This window comes from Actinia tenebrosa, unplaced genomic scaffold (genome assembly GCF_029948245.1).
Source record: "Actinia tenebrosa isolate PJP-AT-01 unplaced genomic scaffold, QUT_ActTen_1.0 PGA_scaffold8__29_contigs__length_14323225, whole genome shotgun sequence".
In the NCBI taxonomy this organism is placed as follows: domain Eukaryota; kingdom Metazoa; phylum Cnidaria; class Anthozoa; order Actiniaria; family Actiniidae; genus Actinia; species Actinia tenebrosa.
This window is the reverse complement of record NW_028292585.1, coordinates 6,653,203-6,676,180: the sequence shown is the minus strand read 5'-3', so window position 1 is coordinate 6,676,180 and position 22,978 is coordinate 6,653,203. Positions and strand designations below refer to the sequence as shown.

Below are 22,978 nucleotides of genomic sequence, written 5' to 3'. Positions count from 1 at the left end.
CGCAAATGGATCAGCGGTAATTTAGTTCCCATTCTCTCTCGACGTTTCTGATCCAAGATGGCAACATTAAAAGCGATTCGTGCAAAGTTTCCAGGTTTAAAAAACGTTTTTGTGGGTGTCTTAGTAGGCGCTGGGTTGACGAAAATATACTACGAGACGACAGGGAAGACTAAAGATGACAGCTCAGGAAATCAGGAGGAAATCGAGAAAATTATCGAGAAAAACGAGAACTTGAAATCAGGGAAGGCGTTTCGTACGATTGATTTGAATGAGGAAAGAGATTTGGTCGATTCTTCGCCTGCGAACGAATTTTGTAAATACGGAGCGCCACATAGTCCGGTGATGTTACTCAAGTACCTAAATCACTGGGTTTGTTATGATCAAGCCAAAAAGATCCCGATTTGGGTAGCTGAGCATCTGACACGAGATAAGCTGAAGGGAACAGCTGATCGAGATCAGGCGAACTTTACTGAGGATCTGAGTCTTCCAGCTGTGTTTCAAGCTCATAATAAAGACTATCTGAGAAGTGGATGGAATAGAGGACACATGGCGCCAGCTGGTGAGGAAGAGGGAAGGGGTAGGGTATTGGAAGAAAGGGGAAATCGAACGAATGAAAGAGAGTGTGAGAAATTATTGAAATTGGTACCCCTTTCGTTTAGTGCAGGCTGGAGTAAGTCGTTATTCATTGCATGACTGATACTTAGCCTTTACGGAATTGAAGGACGCGCTTAATCATCTTCTTTATAATACTGACTTGTATAGCGTCTTTTTCACTTGCTCATAGTGAAGCATCAATTTTCAAATTACTTTCGATTCTTGATGCATAAAATGTCAACCGACTCAGGGGCGGATCCAGGATTTTATCACTGGTCAGCGGTCGAGGAAGGAGGATGTCGATTCCCGCGCTCTTCAAATTTAGTGTTTTGGTTTTCTAAATTTGATATTTTCTTTAGCTTTTTTTTGTTTAATTACTTTTCTGATGGATCAAGAATCTATAAACACATTTTCTAAGTTACTTGATGAGAAATTAAGCCCAATAATTAGCGACCTTCGCGAACTTAAAGCGAAAGTCTCAAAGTTAGAAGAATTTGAGTGTTTATATCTATACCAACTTATGAAATGATAATCTTAATAGATCAAAATTTTGTTAATTACTAAAAATTTTCTTTTTTCTATTTATTGTAACAATCTAAAATGAACTGATCCATTTCCTATTTGTCTAATTTTCTTTTTTGTTTTTTTTTTCTTATTGTATTTGTCAGTATTGATTACTAACTTATATTTAGTTTTTTTTTTTAAAGTAATTTCTTTTTCTTTTTTTCTTGCACTATATAATTTTACTCATTCTCTTCCTGTACCAAATTTGCAATTATTTTTCATGTCAAGCTGTCTGCCTAGGTTAGCCTCATGGTTATTGCAGATAGCCTGTACCTTATAATTCGTTATATACACATTGTATTAGTTCTATTTTACTTTTTGGTACAATAAAATATGTATGTATGTATGTATGTATGTATCCAGGGAGGGGTGCTGTGCACAAAGTTAACCCAGGGAAGGGTGCACCCCTTAGAATTAAAGGGAAAAAACAGTACTGGTTATCTTCGAAGTAGGGGCACAAAGTGGAACGAGGAAGGGTTCGCACCTCCTGCCCCCCTCCCCTGGATCCGCCCATGCGACTGATGAAGCGTCCACCAAAATAGCAGTATGCATAATGCAACTCATTTCTACAACTCTGGAAAGGCTTATAGGTCTTTTGCTACGTAATTCACTGCAAAAGTATTGTATTTTTTTACATTGCAGCTGACAACAAGTACAGTCAAGATGCCATGAATGAATCATTTCTCTTGTCTAATATTGTACCTCAAAACTCCAACAATAACGTTAAATTTTGGTTTCGACTCGAAAGTTACTGTCGAGGCCTTACGAAGCGCTATTCTGATGTGTATGTTCTATCAGGACCTCTATTTCTACCATCTTTCGACTTGGAAAATGGTAGCAAAGTAGTGAAATATGAGGTAAGAGCTCAGTATAAATTTGTTTTAAGAATCCTTTCCCTTCTATATCTCTCTTCAGTATTTTCTTCTTTCCTATCCTCGCCTCCTGCCTCTCCTCCCTCTTTCTCTTCTCCTTTCCCTTTGTCCCGTCTCTGCTCTTCAATGCTTTTCCTTCTTTGCCCGCCTCTCTTACTTAAATTGAAGGGGGAAAGCTCAGCGACATATGCCTTGTTCTTAGGTGATCGGTGATAGCGAAGTTGCTGTACCAACCCACTTATTCAAGGTCATTTTAGCAGACAGAAAAGACAGTCCTCCTCTTCTTGGCGCCTTCGTCGTCCCTAATCAACCAATCAGCGACGATCGTCAACTGCATGAATTCGAGGTTCCTATAAACACTCTAACCAAGGAATCTGGGATTTCGTTTTTCTCCGATAATTTAATCTCAAGTGCAGGCAACCTATGCCAGGTCGATGGATGCAAAATACTTTCCAAAGAATTCATGGACCGTATATTTCTTGGCAGTAATCTTCGACGTTGTAAGACTCTTGAACAACTGGAAAAACTCTGGAAAGACACAAAAGAAAGAGGTATTACAGATGATAAATCCTTGGCAATTTATGAAGAGAAGATAAAAGAGTTGACAAAGGCAGAGCTCGAGACTGCTGTTTCCAGTGATGATGAAGATAAAAGAGCAAGTGCTTGACACTGATGATGAGGAATGAAAAGCAACCGTGGTCAAGGAAAAGAAGGTCTAGATCTGGGAACGGAGCACTCTCTTCTCCAACTGAGGTTCCCAAAATAATAACTTTACCCCTCCCTCTCGTCCCATAATATTGTTGATTAGTCGTATGACATGTCAAGTAAAGTTAGCTTTGCTTACAACTGATGAACACAATTCCCTATTTGTAATATATTAGTAATTTACATGGTCCTTTAGAGAAAAAACAAAAAACAATTCAGCCAGAGAGGGCACGTAGAAAGTTGCTTCCGTTTATAGTGCTGACTAGGACATACAACTAGTAGTATAAAACGACTAGCATAAAATGCAATGGCGTAACGACAATACGTACAAGGATAACAACTAATGGTATCTAAACAGCGTATAATAAATTTGAATAAAAATATACCGTATTGCCTCTATTAAGTCCCCAGCCTCCAAAGACTTGACCCCTCCTTTTAATAACCCCAAGTCTGAGGCGCCAAAAATTAAACAATGCTCCAGCCTCTAAAAGCCTCTAATAAGCGCTAAGCGCTGCCCCCCCCTAATAAGCTCCTAGTCGGGGTCGTCCTTCACAAATTTGCAAGATGTGATCCTATTACAAGGTACACATAAGAAGAGGAAATATGGTATTTACAAGACCTTCGTCAAAGGTCAAGACTGCGATTGTATCAGTATTTACCTTGTTCATGATGTAATAAAGGTGTGCAAACTTGTGTAATGCAAATATTCCATTATCGGATGATGTCATACGACTTTCATCTGCTTTCGAGTGTCACGTCGTTTATGCATTTCCACTACTTTTTGATTTAGATTCTGATCATTAGCTGTAGTGGAGACGGTAGCCATGCATATGGATATCTCAGAAGAAAAAACTTCTTATTGTTTCCCTAAGTCTTTGAAATTTATAAATATGTAATTGGTTTTGTACTGAAACTTGCCTTGAAAGGGTCAGTGTGACCCTAAAGCGGAATTACGTGTGTGACCCTAATGACCCTAAAGCGGAATTATCATGCTCAGTTCCTACGCGTTTTCAAGAACGAGGCAAAACATGCATGTTTCGCGGCACTTTTGGGCTTTACTTTCTTTGCATTTCTTAATCTCTTGGGCTGTTAATTCCTCTCGAGAATTATGCATTGTTTTCTTTAACTTGATTTTGTTTTCATTTAATGACTTATATGATTTGTGCAGGGTGATCATGGTTGGTAACTAATGATAATATCTAATAAGTCCAAAAGGGCCAATACACACATGAATACTAGCATGACCGCCCATTGACTGACGTAGTGCTATTTCAAGCTAAAGTATTCTAGGTATAATAGCCTGTCTTGCATGGTCAGTCAATCGTAGGATAACATGAATGCTAGTACGAGTCAAATGCAAATTCAAATTAGTTTCGGGATCAAGTTGGTCTAGTAGCGAAATTATTCCTCTTGTCGAGTAATACAGTCAGTCATGTCTTTATTTAATAGACGGACCTCAAAGGATAACCATTCGCTGAATCCATACGCTATCGACTCTGGTTTTGATAATCCAGCTCATGATGAAATTGACATGCAAGATATAGTTGAGCAAGATGATCAAGGCAAAAACAAGCCGAACAATTCGCGATTGAAGTACGATCAGAATATGGCATATGAGACACCAGTCGATGGAAATGTTGTCCATCAAGATTTGTCGGATTATAGTCATATAGTACCAAGCCTTCCTCGACCATTAATTATAGTGGGTCGAAAAAACGACGCTCACGGGAGTAGAATTGTGAATCCATACGCGGTAGATGAAGCGGAGGCCGAAGTTGATCCATCGGGAATCACTAATAGGGGATTATTAAATCAAAGATATGAAGAAGTCAGCGAGAACCCAGGTCATCAATATGCTTATCTACCTAGCCCTAAGAAACCAAAGGACTATGCCCCATCGGGGGAAATCTATCAAGCCGTTTCTGAACTGGATAATGTTCCAAGACATTCGATGGCAAGGCATAAGACTAACAATCTATACGAGCCTTCTTTACAGAAAAAGCAAAGAACACCAAGTCAAAGTACTGATGAAGGCTCTAGGTGTGGCTGTCTGCGAGAAAATCGAATGATCAAACTGTGCTTGTTTGTGATTGCAATACTTTGTCTTCTATGCTTCTTTCTTCTTATTATGGTAATGACAGGACATTTAAGAGAGACCAATGACCAGGCGCAGACCAAAGGTTAGTATACGACTTTATTCATCCGAGTAAACCTTTCTTTTTCTGCATCTTTCATCACTCCCCCCCCCACTCCCCGTCACCCAAATCCTACCAAAATTTATCATTTTTCCCCTAACGTCATATAATACTGAAAAATCTCATATTCAAATGAGTAGACAACAGAACTTTAGGTCAGCGGCATTATCAGACTCTGCCAATTCATGGTTTCCCCTCAGACAACAGCGAACCAATTACCGTTCCAGCAGTTTTCCCAGTGGAATTAAAATCTTGTCCCACAAAAAACTACGCAGTATCTGTTTTAAGAAGTACGACAAGGATTTGAGGCAATTTTCTTGCAACAGGGCAATAACCAATAGAAACAATTTATGATCAATTTTTCGCTATCATGGTTTAAATTTCTATGAAATATTGTAGATAATACACGGCTTCTCCACTGTTTTCCCATTTCAGACCACGTGTCATTCCCTAGAGTATTATTTCTTTGTTTGACGGTTAAGCACGAATATGGATACACCTCAAACAAAGAATCTTATTCTCAAGGGAGTGACACGTGGTCTTAAATGGGCAAAACATTTCGTCCAAGTGGATTTGTCCCATTTGTTGAGCTTGTGGGATAGAGCTGAACGGTAACTAGGGGGAGTGGAACCATGGATTCAAACACATAAGCCTATGTTTTAAAGGGGTACATACATATATATAGGAAAACAAATTCTCAAGGGAGAGGCAGGGATTGAAAATAGGAACATCGTAGCTAGATAAAAACAGTCTACCCTTCTACCCTGCAATTTTGCCAAGAATAGCGGCAATATAGCTTTGGGGTGTGAATGGAGGTAGCCGATTTTCAGTTAACTACTAATTTCTTGGCCAATTGTATATATTGGCCATACTAGACTGTGTACTGCGCTCTCACCCCTAACCCCTTAAGGTGATCATGACTAAAAACGATTTCCCCACAGGGGGGAGGGATAAAAGCTGCTGTATTGGTAGGTTATTTAAAACATGAAGAATAGTCAAACACAAAGAACTACGTTTAGAATGTAAGATAGTTTTAAAGGGATATTCGCATTTAAACCTTGAAATCTCGGTTTAATGCTTTTTGTTTAATTGACCAGTCAGTATGGAAAGTGGTGCTATTATATGTTGGATAGTTAACTGAGATTTTAGAGATAAGTGAGATAAGACTTTTATCAAAAGTATAAAGCTGCACTAACTTTTAGGCGACGTTCTAAAAGCCTGCTTCCCTGGTAAAGTTTCAGCTGAAGGGGTGAGGAAGCGTAACCTCTTAGACGTCAATTAAACTAATTTATTTTGGATTTTTGTTAAAAATAAAAATGAAAGCCGGAAACAAGCAAAAAGAAAAAAGGTTGAAATGGACAGATGGCTATTAGTTTTCTAAAGTGTTGATGGACGTTTACAGCTATTTTAGCTTATCTTTCGGCAAGACGGCCGCGTGGAGCGCATTCTCATGAACACTGACAACAACCTGTAGCCGCGGGAGATTGAGACTCTCGAAAAAATCAAGGTTCCGTATAATTGAATACTTGAGACGAAGTATATACTTATTACAATAAAGTTAGTCACCTGAAAAGCTATAAAGCTGAGGCCGACAAGGATTATGGGGTAGATACATTTTACATGTTTCAACCGATTTGATAACTGTTGATGGACTTGAACATCTTATTTAAGAGTGACTGTCTGTAACCATCGAGCAAAACGTGGCAAACTTCGAAAAATCGATTTCGCTCATACTTTCAAGTTAGTTAGGGTAATGTATCCTAAGAATCGCTGTATAGTTGGTTTGATCAAATAACGCTTTATTATGGAGAAAAATGGAATTTTTCAAACACTCCCGAAAACGCCGTTCGCGACAGTAAATTTTGACTTAAATTTCGCGGCTGCTGGACAAAAAATAAGCAATACTGGGAATTAAAACAACCCATATTCTTGAAGAACAATCTATTGAGTACGATATGCGTGACTTTGGGATCAATTGTACAATTTTAAGATAACAAAATAATTTTATTCGCTAGACGTGTGTTTAGAGTATCAAAAAATAGGTCTTACAAAAATATTCATTCTGAATATGCTTAACCTCTCAGTCGCGTGAAACTTCGCTGGTTGATTATTCAGATGTTGGTCTTTCTAGTGATGTAAAGAAATCTTTGGGCAAATGATTGTGTGTCACGCAGTATGTCTTCAAACTTTGGTCAAATTACTCATTTCTGACCTCTGGCCGCTTTCTATAACAGACAAGATACTAGTGTTTATAAGTAAAATATAAACTCAAAAACAAGCCTAAAACACTTTTATAGCCTTAGATAATGTAGCTGTTTAAGAATTCTTACCTGGCAAACTCTGAAACCTGGATTTTTATGAATGGTTTTAGACACAACATCGATCTGGTTTCTTTCATTACCGACTCGAACTTGTCAACGGCCGAGTGCCACAGGGAGCCCAACCTTTCTTGTTGTGGTGCAAAACACAGGAAACCCAGATTGATTAAAAAATCGTTTTAATTTGTTTTAATGATGATGCAAACACACACAATAAAAAATTTCACAACTATTCCAGTAAAACTTACTGAATCACATGATAATCTATAATATGAATGACTAATAAAGTGGGGAAAACCTGCAGTAGAACCTTACTAATCAGTGGTAACAGTTCTAAATTGATTCTAAAGAAGTTGAACCGTATACACTACATGCAATTTTTCTGCTCGGCATGTCATCATAAATGATCACCGACCTCTAAGGTTCATAATTAGTACCGAACAAATGTATGTGACAGAGGCACCCACGATTTTATTGGAGTAGATGCAGAACATGAAAATCTTTGGAAAGTTTTTACGCATCCTTCTTCGGAACAGGTGAACAGCGTGTCATCATCGGTATCGCTGTTTTCCTTGCGGGAATCTGTAGTGGTCTTTGGTTTATATGTCCTACTTTGTCTAGGTATGACATCGCAGAAATCTGGAACCTGGTCATCAGAATACTCCATCTTCCTAAGGGTGGGTAAGGCTAGAGCTGACGATGTCTTCGTTGTTTCAAATTTCGTGTTGGGTATCTTTTTTCCTTTTCCAACGCCGTATGCTCTCCAAACCACAATGTTACGCTTTTTGAAGATAACATCATTGTCAAGGCTTACGCCTTCCCATTTCTCTGTGGGATATGTCCCGGGAATCTATAAACCACACAGTGCTACACTTAGACCACGTACGCCACCATGTGATTCCATAGCGGTTTTCATCTGTACTGCGCTCGTGATGTCATTTCCAGAGTTTAGATAAGTGTGCATGTGATTCTTCAGTACAGCAGCTTTGCGATCGCAAGGACTTTTGCCTCCTTGAGGACCTGAAAAATCCATGCGACGTTCACTTTGTGCTTCCTGGCGAGGTTTTGAACTCCAAGTATGGTTACGGAGCTGTGATAACAGGCAGCGTTATCTTGTCTAAAGCTGGCGGATTTCAGGTCTGGCATTGCACGTCTCAACTGGAGAATGACGTCAACTATAACTGCTATCACAAACAAGCTATCCTGGTTGCTTTTGTGAACACGTGCACGAGGGTTAGGTTTTGACATTCCTCTTTTGACGAATCAGTCGTGGGTGCCTATGTCACATACATTTGTTCGGTACTAATTATGAACCTTAGAGGCCGGTGATCATTTATGATGACATGCCGAGCAGAAAAATTGCATGTAGTGTATACGGTTCAACTTCTTTAGAATCAATTTAGAACTGTTACCACTGATTAGTAAGGTTCTACTGCAGGTTTTTCCCCACTTTATTAGTCATTCATATTATAGATTATCATGTAATTCAGTAAGTTTTACTGGAATAGTTGTGAAATTTTTTATTGTGTGTGTTTGCATCATCATTAAAACAAATTAAAACGATTTTTTAATCAATCTGGGTTTCCTGTGTTTTGCACCACAACAAGAAAGGTTGGGCTCCCTGTGGCACTCGGCCGTTGACAAGTTCGAGTCGGTAATGAAAGAAACCAGATCGATGTTGTGTCTAAAACCATTCATAAAAATCCAGGTTTCAGAGTTTGCCAGGTAAGAATTCTTAAACAGCTACATTATCTAAGGCTATAAAAGTGTTTTAGGCTTGTTTTTGAGTTTATATTTTACTTATAAACACTAGTATCTTGTCTGTTATAGAAAGCGGCCAGAGGTCAGAAATGAGTAATTTGACCAAAGTTTGAAGACATACTGCGTGACACACAATCATTTGCCCAAAGATTTCTTTACATCACTAGAAAGACCAACATCTGAATAATCAACCAGCGAAGTTTCACGCGACTGAGAGGTTAAGCATATTCAGAATGAATATTTTTGTAAGACCTATTTTTTGATACTCTAAACACACGTCTAGCGAATAAAATTATTTTGTTATCTTAAAATTGTACAATTGATCCCAAAGTCACGCATATCGTACTCAATAGATTGTTCTTCAAGAATATGGGTTGTTTTAATTCCCAGTATTGCTTATTTTTTGTCCAGCAGCCGCGAAATTTAAGTCAAAATTTACTGTCGCGAACGGCGTTTTCGGGAGTGTTTGAAAAATTCCATTTTTCTCCATAATAAAGCGTTATTTGATCAAACCAACTATACAGCGATTCTTAGGATACATTACCCTAACTAACTTGAAAGTATGAGCGAAATCGATTTTTCGAAGTTTGCCACGGATTTTGAATTTTGCTTGATCGTTACCGACAGTCACTCTTAAGCTTTACTTGTTTGAAATGAATTGTCTCCCATGATCCTCAGTGATCTTAGCTTTCTAGGTTTTTGGTGACTAACTTTGTTGAAATAAGTATATATCGAAGTCACTAATCTGACACAGTAGCGAAGAAGGATCAAAAATATAATGAAAAAGAATACAAGTGCTTGCTGTAGTTTGTCACCTACCTGCTTGACAAGACCCGAATTGTAACACCAGGCGGGACTTGAAGCTTGTGACTAACGTGTCTTACTGTTCGTCAAAGCAGGCGGTTTTGTAATTCATTACAAGTGGTCTACAAGTCGCGCGACTTGGTTTTATTGAAAAGAAACCAAATTTGCACCTTTGCTTAACGGCAACAATGATTGTCGCAAGACCAAAGAAATGCGCTTAGTCCCAACGGGATTAATGAACGCTTTATTTTCAACTAACCTTTTCTTTTGTCTTTTGTCTTTTGATTGTTTGTTTTTGTTTCCTTGCCTACCTTGCTCTCATAGATCGTTTTCACGTGTCGTCATCAATTTCCGGTCGCCATATTGGTGTACCTCGATAGCGTGACTATGCAAAAACATGTGTGTAACAATCATGCCATGACTAGCGAAGTGCTCTGAATAATATGGAATATGTTGCCGGCGATAAGGAAAAAAAAGAGTTTGGCGAAAATTTATCTTCAATACCTCTATCTGAGTATGCCAAGAAGCTGGAAACTCGAGTGAAACGGCGTTATCTTGATAAAATTTCGTCGATTGGAATCGACCCCGTGTTAGTTGACAGCAACCTTTTTGAGCCGGACTGTTTACCTCCAGTAGAATCTACAGATCTGCTATTTTATCTCGTCCTAGAAACAAGTTTCTACACAAACCAACAGTTTAAAGCTTTTCGTAGTCTGGAAGCTTATAATCAGATGGTCTCCGGATTTATTGCAAGCGTAGAAGGCCACATCATTTCTGACAAGTTTGTTGTTGTCGCGAAGGTGAGACATTCTCAGCGAATGAACGATGCTCTGATCCCAGTATGGATAATCACAGAAAAACAGGGGAACATAATTTCTTGTCACTGTTTAGGTTGTAAAGCTGGTCTTGGTGAGTCGTGTTCTCACGTAGCTAGCGTACTATTTTACCTAGAAGCCTGGACGAAAATAAACGGCAAGTTATCCTGTACCCAAGTAAAGTGCACGTGGATTTTGCCAACCTACGTGAAACAAGTTGATTATGCTAGAGTACGAGATATCAATTTTACTTCTGCACGAAAAATGAAGACGGACTTAGAGAAAAAAATCGATTATCATAACGATATTCCCAGTCAAAGCAAGTCAACACAAGTTTTAGGAACATTAAAGTCTTCTTCAAAAGAATGCAAAGCTCCTACAGAACCGGAAATGGATGCTTTCTACGCGGAAATCAACAAGAGTCAAAACAAGGCCGTGGTTCTAAGCTTGATTTCTCCATACTCAAGTAGCTTTGTGCTGAAAAGCAGATCTGTTCCAACAGTAAATGATCTTTGTAAAAAGGAATACTTAGATCTATCATATCCAGAGCTTATAAAGGTCTGTCAAGGCATAAAGATTGAAATTTCAAAAAATCACATAGAACAAATTGAGAGAGATACCTTAAAACAGTCAAAAGGACATAACTTTTTCAAACACAGAGCTGGAAGAATTGGAGCTTCTCAAAGTAAGGCTGCATGCCACTCAGATCCTGCTTTGCCCTCCCTGTCTCTAATACAATCAATTTGTTACCCAGAGCTAGCCAAGTTTACCACTAAAGCCACTGTTCATGGTTGTAAACATGAGGAAGATGCTATCAAGGCCTATGAACAAATAATGAAAGGGAAGCACACCAATTTCAAGGTTCAGAAGTGTGGTCTGTTTATCAATGAAGCTTATCCATATATACATGCGACACCTGACTTCTTATGTTCTTGCGACTGTTGTGGAGAAGGATGTGGGGAGGTGAAATGCCCTTTTTGCATTGAGGACTGTGACTTTAATAGCTATCTATCAAAGTCATCATGTTGTCTACTAAAAGATAACAATGAAATGTTTACCCTTAAGCATGATCACCAGTATTACTATCAAGTCCAGCAGCAGCTGTTTACTTTACACAAAGATTACTGTGACTTTGTTGTATGTGCATTTGGAGATGATGGGAGTACGACACTTGTCCAGCCGAGAATATTCCCAGACAAAGAACACTGGGAAATTGCATTGCCAAAGCTCACCACTTTTTGGAGAACCTGTGTCTTACCTGAAGTGCTTGGAAAATGGTCCACTAGAAGGCATACTTCAAAAAGAAGTGAGCCAACAGCAAGTGGGGCTATTTGCTTTTGTAGAACTGCCCAAGATAGATCATGTGTCTGTTGTGCCAACCCCATGTGCCCAATCAGTACATTTCATCTTTCATGCTTGGGACTGACAACCACACCCAAAACATGGTACTGCCCAAATTGCAGATTGTTACCTGAATTCAAAAACTCTAAAGGCAAGTCCCAATCAAGCAAGAAAAAAATAGCATCTTCTAAAGCCTTGGCCCTGGATGATATCTGTATATGCAAGAGCAAGGCAAAGAATACAGATAAGCTTATTGAGTGCCATAACCCTGTGTGCAAAAATGGAACATTTTTTCACTTGGCCTGTTTAAGCCTTAAACGTATGCCAAACAATGCTAATTCCACATGGTTATGCCCAGATTGTAAAAAGAATCAAGCACAATCTAATAAGAAAAAAGGAAGTGGAAGTGTCAAGTTTGTCAAACAAATCCAAGGAACCAACAGCAGTGTCAGTGACAAACAAAAGCCACTTGGAAAGCTTACACAGTCAGAGTTTGACCTTATTGCATCTCCAACAGGATGGTTAGACTGTTCTGTGATCCAAGAAGCACATGTACTGCTTATGAAAGTCAACAGCAATGTAAGTGGTTTCCAAAGACCAACCCTTGGTCCTGTCAGACAGTTCAGTGTTGTTACTGGTGATTTCATTCAGATAGTGCATTTGAATAACAATCACTGGGCATGCTTAACATCTATTGGCTGTCTTCCTGGGTATGTTAACCTGTTAGACAGCATGACATCACCAATTTCGCAAGAGATAATCGAGCTCACGAAGAATTTGCTTGGTCCAAATTTCAAGAATATCACTCATATACCTGTGCAACAACAGCAAAATGGGAGTGATTGTGGTGTGTTTGCCATTGCATATGCCACATGCCTAGCCTATGGTAAAACTCCAGTTGTGAAGTTCATCATTCCAAGGATGCGGCCACATTTGCCGAGTTGTCTTAAAGCTGGTCATTTGACACTTTTCCCTACCACTTGAACTTCTTGAGGCATTTATTTTGGAATAAAAATTATTGCCTATTTCTTTAATTTCATGAGACATTTATCTCTAAAGGTTTAACTATAAGAGTTAATTATGAAATACAATGACCTAAAAAAGTTAGTGTTCATGCTATTAGAAAATTTCAAAAAAGCATATGTACATGTCATGATACTTAATCATATACAAAGATTTCTAAAGATAGATTGTGTTGGAGTTGCGATGAAAGTGTGCATGCCTAATTCAAACTTTCCCATGCCTACATGTATTTCACATTTCCATCACAACTTCAGTGATCCGCCTTAGCTTGACCACATTAGTTTTATCCCACGAAAACATATTGATAAAATTTTCAATAAAACTCAGCCCTCCATACTCAACTGAAACACGCTGTATGTTAACATTTTAAAAAGTATTATGTGTAGTAATGCATCAGGGGTAATAGTAACATTTGCTGCATTAATTTACAGAGAAATGATTGTGAGCCCCAATTCTCATTCAAAACATGTTACATTGTCTAAGAACAATGGCTCACAATGTATTTCTCTGGTTTTAATCAATCAAATGCAACTATTCCAGGGCACAAGTTTACAAGAGCAGCACATACATTAATTATACGGTCAATCATTGGTTTTGAATCTTCGTTGGAATCATTAGGGTTGCACTGAAGGAAATCTATGGGTAGAATGCCAGAAAATATTGTGTACTTTCGCCGAAGAAGTCCAATGACTCTCTCCACATGAATACGTACATTAGCAATGCCACGTGTTTGCTCCACATCAACAGGATCAAGTTGGTCTTTTCCCCTGGTGAACGCAGGGATGGCAAGCTGTGCACGGTGAAACATTAGGCTTTCTTGAATAGTGAAGCCTCTGTCTGCAAGGACTAGATCTCCAGGTACTAGCATCTTCATTAAACCACAGTTCTCTGTCAGGAACTTGTCAGAAGTTCTTCCTCCCCAGGCTTTTGAAACAAAGGAGATACTTCCTTGTGGTGAAATGCCAATGAGTATTTTCACTGTATTGTGGTGCTTATAAGAAGAAAAAGTTTGTGCACGGGCATAAAGGTTTGAAGGTCTGTTAATAAAGACCTCAAAACAGTCAATGATAACAGTGGTTTTGTTACCAAAGGAAAAGTGAAAACTTTGGGGCATGGTACGGTGCAAATCTTCCCTTTCTGGCCAGTGGATTAATGGTTGTAATCTTATATCCAAAGCTACCATCCAGGAAGAAAAAATTCTTGAGACTGTAGATAAAGACACCGAAAATCGATAGCTTAGATCTTGAAATGGCATGTTAAGTTTGAGTTTCATCAGTGTCATGGCAAATTCTTGAAACTGTGTCAGGCTTTGAGTCCTTCGGCTTACGTGTGGTGAAACGTGTTTAAAAACTGTGTTTAATATATCAAAAGAGGGTAATCCAGTGTAGAAGGAGACTTTGTCATCATTATTTTCAAAGTCATAACAGTCAAATGGCTTATTATCGTCCAGCTTAAGAGACTCGAAAAGATATTCAAACTCATCGGTTTGTGTACCTGCTTGGGAGATTTTTGCTTCCTCTGTCTGAGTGGCGGCATCCTTTTGTTCTGAATCATCTTCTTCTGGTGTACAGAAGTCAATATTCAAAACTTCAGTACCTGGTTCATTCAGTTTCTTTCGCTTTGCCAACAGCTCTTCGTCACTAGTGTGTTCAGTGTCAAACGGCAAAGACCTCTTTTGCTCGCGATTTCTCGCTCTCTCGCTTCTCTTTGCCGCTGTTTCCAGATTTGAACGCTGCTTTTTCTTGTGTCCCAATTGAAGAGTTGGAACCCAGTCTATGTTGTATTTATCCCAAGGTTTCGCAGCCCTTCCACTTACGAAGTGTTTGCCACATACTCGATCATTCTCGATAATCGCCTCCGTCAGATCATCTCGGCTTATAGCTGTGATCCACCTCGATCGCCTTTCTTCTGACAAATATTTAGCTTCTTCCCCTTGACTAGTAACGATAGAAGGTACTCTTGCAAAATAAACTCCTTTATCTCTTCCACTTTTCGATGCGCAGCCAACAATCATACATAAAACCATCTTCACACTCAAGACGCTCTTGGTTTGTTTACACTTTTGGTACACCAATATGGCGGCTAGCAACGGTTGTCAAGTGATTTGGTCACGTGCGTGAAAACGATCTATTGACGGTTATCGTAACACACTCAGCATCCAATCACATTACCTGGATTTTCGCGCGACGTCTGGTGTAAAACTACTGAACTCTTGACTGGTGGCACGATCTGTAGTATTATTGAAAAGACGCGAGTACGAAAACAAATCGCTGTTTGATCTGAGGAAAATGAATCGAGATTCGGCTATTATCGAACAAGAATGTTTCTCCTATGGGATCAATAGACCTGAAGTACAGTTCGTGCCAAATCCGAGTAGTAGATCCAGTCAAAGGCTACTAACGCCGATGTATACTAACGAAGAAAACCAAGACACTTCAAATAATCATCACTATGAGGATCCCGCTCGCTTGGCACAACAATCACTAACTAGGGAACATGTTGGACCAAGGAAAAAGACGAATGACTTATACGAAATGTCTATACCATTACAATCTTCGAACAAAGTCAAACGTGGAGTACGGTCTATGTCTCGATCGTCAGACGACTCCGACACGGGCTACACATATCCCCGACGAGAACCTTTGTGCCATCGAGTTATATTATATCTTGTTTTATTGCTATCGTTGACTGCGACTGTGTTAGTTATATTGATGATTGCTGGTATGGTTGGACCGAAATGCCATTGTGGGAACGGTACAACAGACAGCAAAGGTAAGACCACGCGGTTTTGGAAGCACACCATGTTTGTTTTAGGCTTACAACTTCCCGTTTCTTTCAAGACATTTCAGATCGAATATAAAGGTACCACTACTCGGATATATTACTGTATATCTATCTGCTTCTCATTCATTTCAATCGTATGGAAACGCCAGTGAAGTGAAACATTACCTAGGGTGTCGATTTTTAAATAAAATTCGGCTGATGTCTTTTGATTTTCAAATTATCAAATATTTATTAGTAAAGAGAAGTAGTAAGCTTATATAATTTTTAAAAATCTGGTTGTGGGTGTTGGCAAGGCTTGAAAGCGACACACCTAAATTTTAATCAAAAATATCAGATTTTTATATAGTTTTCATAAGAAATGTATTTCAAATAATTAATATTGTACCCCATAGACTACTGTACAAATAATCACAAGAAATAAATTATAGAGAAGGATGAAAAGGAATTAGTCTTTAGCACAATAGTTTAATATACTGTCAGCGTTGACATTTCCTTTCAATGGAAAAAATGTCTTCAAGGGAAGTTAAGTGCGAGTCTAGCATGCTTTGTTGATGGAACCAAAATGCTTGTCGATTTACGTAATTCTAGCAACATTCTCCATTTCTAGAAATCCGTCTAGAATGAATGAACTTGAGATGCATGAGTGCTTTACTGACGCCACTGCTTCGTGGTGGAAATACTAGCTGCCTCTACCACTTTCAGATGAAAAAAATCGAAAATTTGTCAATACCACCCTGAGAAGGATTGTACTACTCGTGGTTTGATTGGCACAGAATATATTCGAGACTGCATGATAGGAAGTGTATTTAAACCCAAGAAGTATCAAATTGCTAGAGCTATTCAGTTTGGGCGCATTGTTGTCATTTCTATTGTACGACAATGCCTTATCATAAAGCATGCTTTAGAATTTATTATACAATTGGTTGGAGATTAATGTAAATAAGTATATAAAATATAAAGCATTCCTTTGAACAAAGTGAGAATACGATATATAATGAGTATAAATAGTGATCATACTTTTAGTACTGGAAATAACAATGGAAAAATAGGACAAAAAAATTTGCATTCTTTGCCTTCCTGTTGGGATGGTCATTGAATTTAAAAACAAAACTAAGCGTTTGAGTGATTTTACTTAACCTGTGAAACAAAAAATATTCAATATGTTATCGTAGCATAGTCTTATACACCAGGGGGGATGGAAATAGGAACTACTAACCTTTCTAATTTTATTATTTTATTATTTATTTATTTTACTATCTTAGAGTACAAACACTATAGGTGTGTAACATAAATACCACCAAATACTGCTAAATTATGATAATCCTATTGTTTTCTATTGTTTAATTAGCACTACTTACTACTAAATAGTGCAAAGTGTTGCACACTTTTAGTGTTTGTACTCTAGGAGTTAAAAACCTCTATACTTTACATAGACATATATATAAATTTGTCCTTTTCATGATTGTGTACTTACAAGAAAATATCCATACCCCCACCACAGAGGGAATTTGTAAATGGACCCCCCAACCTCCAGCAGCTTCCAATTTTCTTCCATACAAACTCTGTAATATTTTTCTGATCCCTTGCCTCCAGAATTTTCAATTTCCTCCGTATGGATATTTTCTGGGACTACACAATCAATTTTGAATTTATGGTAGGGATTGTACTTAAAAACCGATCTTACAAAATATGACACTAATGAAAAACGTTTGTGCATGTGTGTATTTCAGAATGTTTTCAATGAATTTGGAAGAGTTCGAGTGAGAAAACAAATGTTTGTTTTCTCTGAGTATACAAACACATTTGCGAGACCAAGATACGAAATTAACAAACAATATAAAAGAATTAGCCTTAAGTTTCAAGTATGAACACCTAAGTTTTGGTATTTTGTGAAGTCCAATCCATCAGGCATAATTGAAAGTCCTATTTACATATTTTTGACTTAGAGCATGAGCAGATGTTTTTCATTTGTGTATTCATTGTGTATTCATTGTGTATTCATTGAGTTACGCACTTTGAGTTATGCGCTTCAAGTTATGCACTTTTCGAATTACACACTCGACCATGCCTAAATTTGACGTTGTCACACAGTGCACGTATCTCGATGTCATTAAGAAAGTTGTGTGAGTTTGAGTTACACGATAGGCACATAACTCAACTGCAGGAAGAGATCTTTCATAGTTTGAGTTATGCTCTAATGAATAAATAACAGTCAAACTTTTGAAATTTGCCTTAAAATGTTTTTCTTTTGCTTCAAACTTATGAGAGAAGCCTGCAAATCCTATCAAACTATTTAAGCAAATATTCTAGCTGTTGACATCGATTTGTGCACACTGCATGACAACATCAAATTTGGGTGTGGTCGAGCGGGTAACTCGAAAAGCACGTAACTCGAAGCGTGTAGCTCAACAAATACCCAATCCCACTAAATACATATTTTAGCTGTGTTTTACTTATCTGAGTAATTTTATTTATTTGTAAAAATGTCTTACAGAAACCTCATCACAACGACAGTCATTTTCAGTGAAACCATTGCAAGAGGCCATCACCAGTTTAAAGTCCAATCTGAGTAGAATGGAGATGTTATTGGTAAGTCGTAAATATCTTTTATCACATGTAATAAATGAAAAATAATTTATAAATAATAATTAAACTTTAGTGGGCTAAAAGAATTTATACTGAGTTAAATGTGATATAACTTTGAGGTTTTGGAAGGTTCAGATTTATTATTTAGATATTGTAATATTGATATAGATACAACACTTTTAAGTACAGGCCTAAATGTTATTCATTTTTTCTTTCAGAATGAGCGAAGAGCCAATGAAAACATTCCATTTCCCCTAGCAAATGGATCTCTTTCAATCTTGGAGCTTCAAAGATATGTTAATTCAAAAGTGAGTCTTATTATCCATAAACGTACAGTATATAGACTTGATGTGGGCTGAAAGCAGAGGTTGGATTTGGTGGTGAGAATTGATTTAGTTCTATCAATAAAGTACTTTCATAGAATTTCTTGCTATTCAGGTGCAAAACAATACATGTTGTTGGAAGGGGGGTGAAAACTCCCACATCTGAACTTTTTATGGTCCTATTAAACGATATATAATTTTGGGCAAAAGTATAGAACTGACTTTGCAAATTATGGACTTAATGAGCGAACAAGAGAGGATGATTTTTAGTAAAATAAGATGAATAAATGGTAACAAAAGAAGGTAATTGTGTAGAAGTAAAGCCAATCAGATTTTTTGCACAGTTATTAATAAAGTCATAACTATTCCAAAAATAATTTTTTCCAGCATCAGTTGTAACCCAATATCAGACACAAAGCAGTTTCTGCAGTACATTTTTGAAAATATTTCAAAGTCTGAACCTAGAACTTTGTTGAAATTCCAATATGACAGCTGTAACTTTGTTCATGTTCACTGGTCATTACTGTTTGTTTTCATGCTGCACCTAGCTAAAGTACGAAATGCAGCCTCAAAACAGAAAAGAGAAGTTTTGCCACTAATTAATGACTAATTCGTATTATTTCAATGTTATATATATCAAAGTCTGAATATTTACTGCAGTAGGGATGTGCAGTGAAAAACTACAGTAATTACCTTAAATCTACCCTGTACATTCTGGTATAATAGTTGCAAAAATAAATTAACATTTCCTGTCTATTTTTTTGTTTTGTTTTCATAGCTTGCTGTAGCAAGCGATAAGCTTCATGCAGCTGATAACGGAATCATATCACAACTTATGGCAGTCAACAGTAGTCTAAATATCAAGGTAAATGTAGATTCACTTTCTTTACGATGCAGCACATAAATGTCATAATACAATATAAGTACTATCTCTGAACAGATATGTAACAAAGCTTTTCATTTTATTAAATTTCAGATTGAAGATGTTGAAAAGATGAAAGGTCCACAAGGACTACCTGGGATAAATGGATCCATTGGTAAACAAGGACCTCAGGGACCAAAAGGTCCTATTGGGCCTCAAGGAGCTCAAGGTCTAAATGGCTCACAAGGGCCCCCTGGACCAGGCAACTTTAGTCTGTGCACCTATAGCAAGGAGAAAGGAGTGACACACTTGCAAGGAGATGCAACAAGTGTAACAGTTAATAAACTTCAGCCAGATGTAAGTTTCACCGATAGTTTTAAAGTTCTCATTTCTCTTATCCTTTATGTGGTTAAAATGTAGTCAGACTTTAGCAAGTCCCTTTTGCAGTGAGGACTTCAATTTTTTTGTCGGTTAAAAAAATGTATACAATAAAAAATTATCCCTGTTTTCAATCAATTGGAAATAAGATATATTTTGATCTCTTGTTGTATTTGAACTGAATACTTCATATGATAGGGTTTGAAACAGTAGAAAGTTCACAGGAAACAACCTAAAAAAAAATTGTGTTTGCAGTTTGAATGTCCTCTCTGTAATTTATGTTTCTGCTCCCTATTCTTTGTTTGCAACCACAAGTATTTTGCTGGTGCTAAAGCACTTTTTGGTTCCAATCAAAAAACAATCCTTATGACCATGTAGAGCTACTTATAATACAACGCTGAGAAGAAAATTGGAGCATTAGAGAATTTCTAAAACAAGCTATGAGCAAACGAAGTTACCAATATTTTAGTGTAAATGTATGGCAAAAACTCGCTGGATGATATCTAGTATCATCCAACATGGCAGCTAAAATTTCAAAAAAAAAAAATTAATGACAAAATTCATCATATTCACTTCAAACATGTACAAATCTAATTTATAAACTTGTACAACACTAAAAAATTTTTGATTTGGCAAAAATATCTTTATTTCTTTGACTTTTCAGACACCTTATCAGCGTAAGGTGAGGACTACCAATCACAAAATAAGATTTGCACAACTCGGAAACAAAACAATAAAACGATTTGAAATTTTCTACACTTAGTCACATCATAGTTCTCTCAAACATATTGAAGAATCGAGTTTATAACATTCATAATTAATTTTAAGTTGTTATTTTCTTGCTCTATGACGTCACATGCAAACGAAGAATACTTACAGTTGCTATGTCCCACAAGCTCAACAAATTAGCTAGAATACAGTATCTCAAAATTTAAAACTCTGATTGTGGAAATTTGATTATAAATTGTTTCTATCATTTGCTGTCCTTTGACTTAAAGAAAATGCCTCCTAATTCCTGTAGTACTATTTTAAACAGAGACTGCGTAATTGTTTGTAGGACTAATTGCCCTGGAAAAACTGCTGCAATATGATTAGTTCACTATTATCTGAGGAGGAACAATGAATTAATAATGTTTTTTTTAAATTTAAAGATCTATTTTTGAAAGGTTTTTGCTGAGGAATTATTCTTAAAAGAATTCTAACCCTTATTTCATCTAATGCCTTCTACAGGGTTATGTTATCATTGGACCATTCTGTTCTACTATTGGAGCAAAAGAATACAATCTGGAAGTACATATTCCCCTAAGTGGTGGTAATCCCAACTATGAGTGCACTTGCAAGGGTGAGTCTACACTCTTTCCTCCTCAGAAAGATCCAGATAACCCTGGAAATTCAGACAAGAAGGTGATGTGTTTTCTTCACTATTGGCTTTGTCCAAATACCATGTAAATATATATAAAGTTTATTTTAGAACATAATAAGAAGACGTTTTTCCTATTCAAATAATTCATGACAATTTTAATCCATTTTCAAGCCTCACAATATTCAAAAAAATAACTTCTTCTGTTGTTGTTTTCGTAAAAGTATTAAATTTAGAAATGTTAAGATTAGGTTTTCTTTAGACAATCTATTTATCATTTTAGGTATATATAATTTATAATACATATATGTTTCTGTTACATTAGGTGAGGAACTTCACAGTCAAAAAATTGTACATATTAAGTGATCGCAAATTAGGATTGTCAGTGATGACAATAAACATTAAATTATAAAAAATATTAAATTAAAAGTGCACATTCTGGATTTTACTAATCTCATGTTTAAGGCCAAAAAAATAGCTCTTTCAAAAACTTTATTTATTAGTATTCAAAGTAAAGTTTTTGAAGTGAAATGAGGTGTTGTGTGTTTGCATAGTTAATAGAGGGGAATGGTTATGAAACCTATTGTTATAGATCTTTGTTCACTTTTTTCAAGTGTGACATTGCACAATCCTTTGTTTTACCATTGTTTTACTATTGTTGGCAATCACTGAGTGAACAGACAAAAATCTTTCTTTTGACTGCTAGTTCAAAATCCTTAAAGATTTATAAGAGACATTTGAATATTCCTTACAACAATCCCATAGACAAAGTTTATGTTTACTTATTTTGCAATTTCGGATGAGCATAAATCAAACATTGTGCACTGTCAATACCGGTTCAACCTCAAAAGCGAACAAAGACCTATAACAATAGGTTTCATAACCATTCCCCTCTATTAACTATGATGTTTGTCAAAACTTGTTGGTAGAGAGTAGTTAAATCTGTGCACTGTACTTTTTTGCCTATTCAAAGTTCAAATAAAGACTGAATTTGGGAATAAATTATGTAAGAGCCTATCATTTTGTTACCAAATCCAGATAACCTATTTCATTAGTATGAAGTTTGGAAAGGTAAATTTCATCAAAAATCCATATATTGCACAGTCCACAAGGAGTGTTGGTTTGCTAAACAAACTATAAGGAGGGCAATGTGTTTGTACTCTCCCTTGCAGGTGTTTTGTGCTCATACTATATTCCCAGTATATTTTAGGGAGGACACTATAAATGGCTGCAGGGGATACTACTGTGTTTGTTTAGCAAATAATGCAAAAGCATATCAAAACGACTTGCTTATTGATTACAAAATATATTGATCAATGCAATTATATTTCTGAGATCAAATGAGTTAAATCTTATGCTAAAGTTGTCTTTAATATCTGTGGAATAGATATAAGTATATAGGTGCACTGGTACATACTGTATCATATTATAAATACTATAAAATACTATAGATACTAGTGATAAATAAATTCATGACCTGAGACTGTTTGCTGAGCAAATAAAGTATTATCATTATTTTGATAAATAAAGCTCTGAGCTAAGTCAAGTTTTGAGGGTTTCTCTTAGAGTGCAAACAATATAACCGTGAAACTTTAATGATACTAAATAGTGCAATTTTATGCAAATGCTATTGTTTTCTATTGTTTTAAGTTAGCACGATTTTAGGTACTATTTTAGTACATTTGTTTGACGG

At 36.9% G+C, this 22,978-nt stretch overlaps 4 protein-coding genes across 5 annotated transcripts; 3 read left to right on the top strand and 1 right to left on the bottom strand.

The window, feature by feature from the left end:
* Positions 1 to 51: 51 nt before the first annotated feature.
* Positions 52 to 3,118, top strand: LOC116289369 (nuclease EXOG, mitochondrial). Its single transcript, XM_031696266.2, has 3 exons — positions 52 to 559; positions 1,801 to 2,015; positions 2,233 to 3,118. The coding sequence occupies exons 1-3, from the start codon at positions 58 to 60 to the stop codon at positions 2,695 to 2,697; spliced, it is 1,182 nt and encodes a 393-aa protein (XP_031552126.2). The 5' UTR covers positions 52 to 57; the 3' UTR covers positions 2,698 to 3,118.
* A 910-nt stretch (positions 3,119 to 4,028) lies between these two features.
* LOC116288492 (uncharacterized) lies at positions 4,029 to 22,671 on the top strand. 2 transcript variants are annotated; one of them, XM_089024285.1, is made up of 6 exons: positions 4,029 to 4,915; positions 18,271 to 18,365; positions 18,581 to 18,670; positions 19,464 to 19,550; positions 19,662 to 19,904; positions 21,156 to 22,671. In XM_089024285.1, exons 1-6 carry the CDS (start codon positions 4,168 to 4,170, stop codon positions 21,372 to 21,374), a joined length of 1,482 nt encoding a protein of 493 aa, XP_088880411.1. In that variant the 5' UTR covers positions 4,029 to 4,167; the 3' UTR covers positions 21,375 to 22,671. The 2 variants fall into 2 exon arrangements, with proteins under 2 accessions (XP_088880411.1, XP_088880412.1); XM_089024286.1 differs by lacking the exon at positions 4,029 to 4,915 and adding an exon at positions 15,125 to 15,764.
* On the top strand, positions 10,139 to 13,339 carry LOC148905056 (uncharacterized). Its single transcript, XM_089024277.1, has one exon. It carries the CDS (start codon positions 10,257 to 10,259, stop codon positions 12,951 to 12,953), a length of 2,697 nt encoding a protein of 898 aa, XP_088880403.1. The 5' UTR covers positions 10,139 to 10,256; the 3' UTR covers positions 12,954 to 13,339.
* On the bottom strand, positions 12,950 to 15,090 carry LOC148905055 (uncharacterized). Its single transcript, XM_089024284.1, has one exon. The coding sequence runs from the start codon at positions 15,016 to 15,018 to the stop codon at positions 13,510 to 13,512; it is 1,509 nt and encodes a 502-aa protein (XP_088880410.1). The 5' UTR covers positions 15,019 to 15,090; the 3' UTR covers positions 12,950 to 13,509.
* Positions 22,672 to 22,978: the final 307 nt, after the last annotated feature.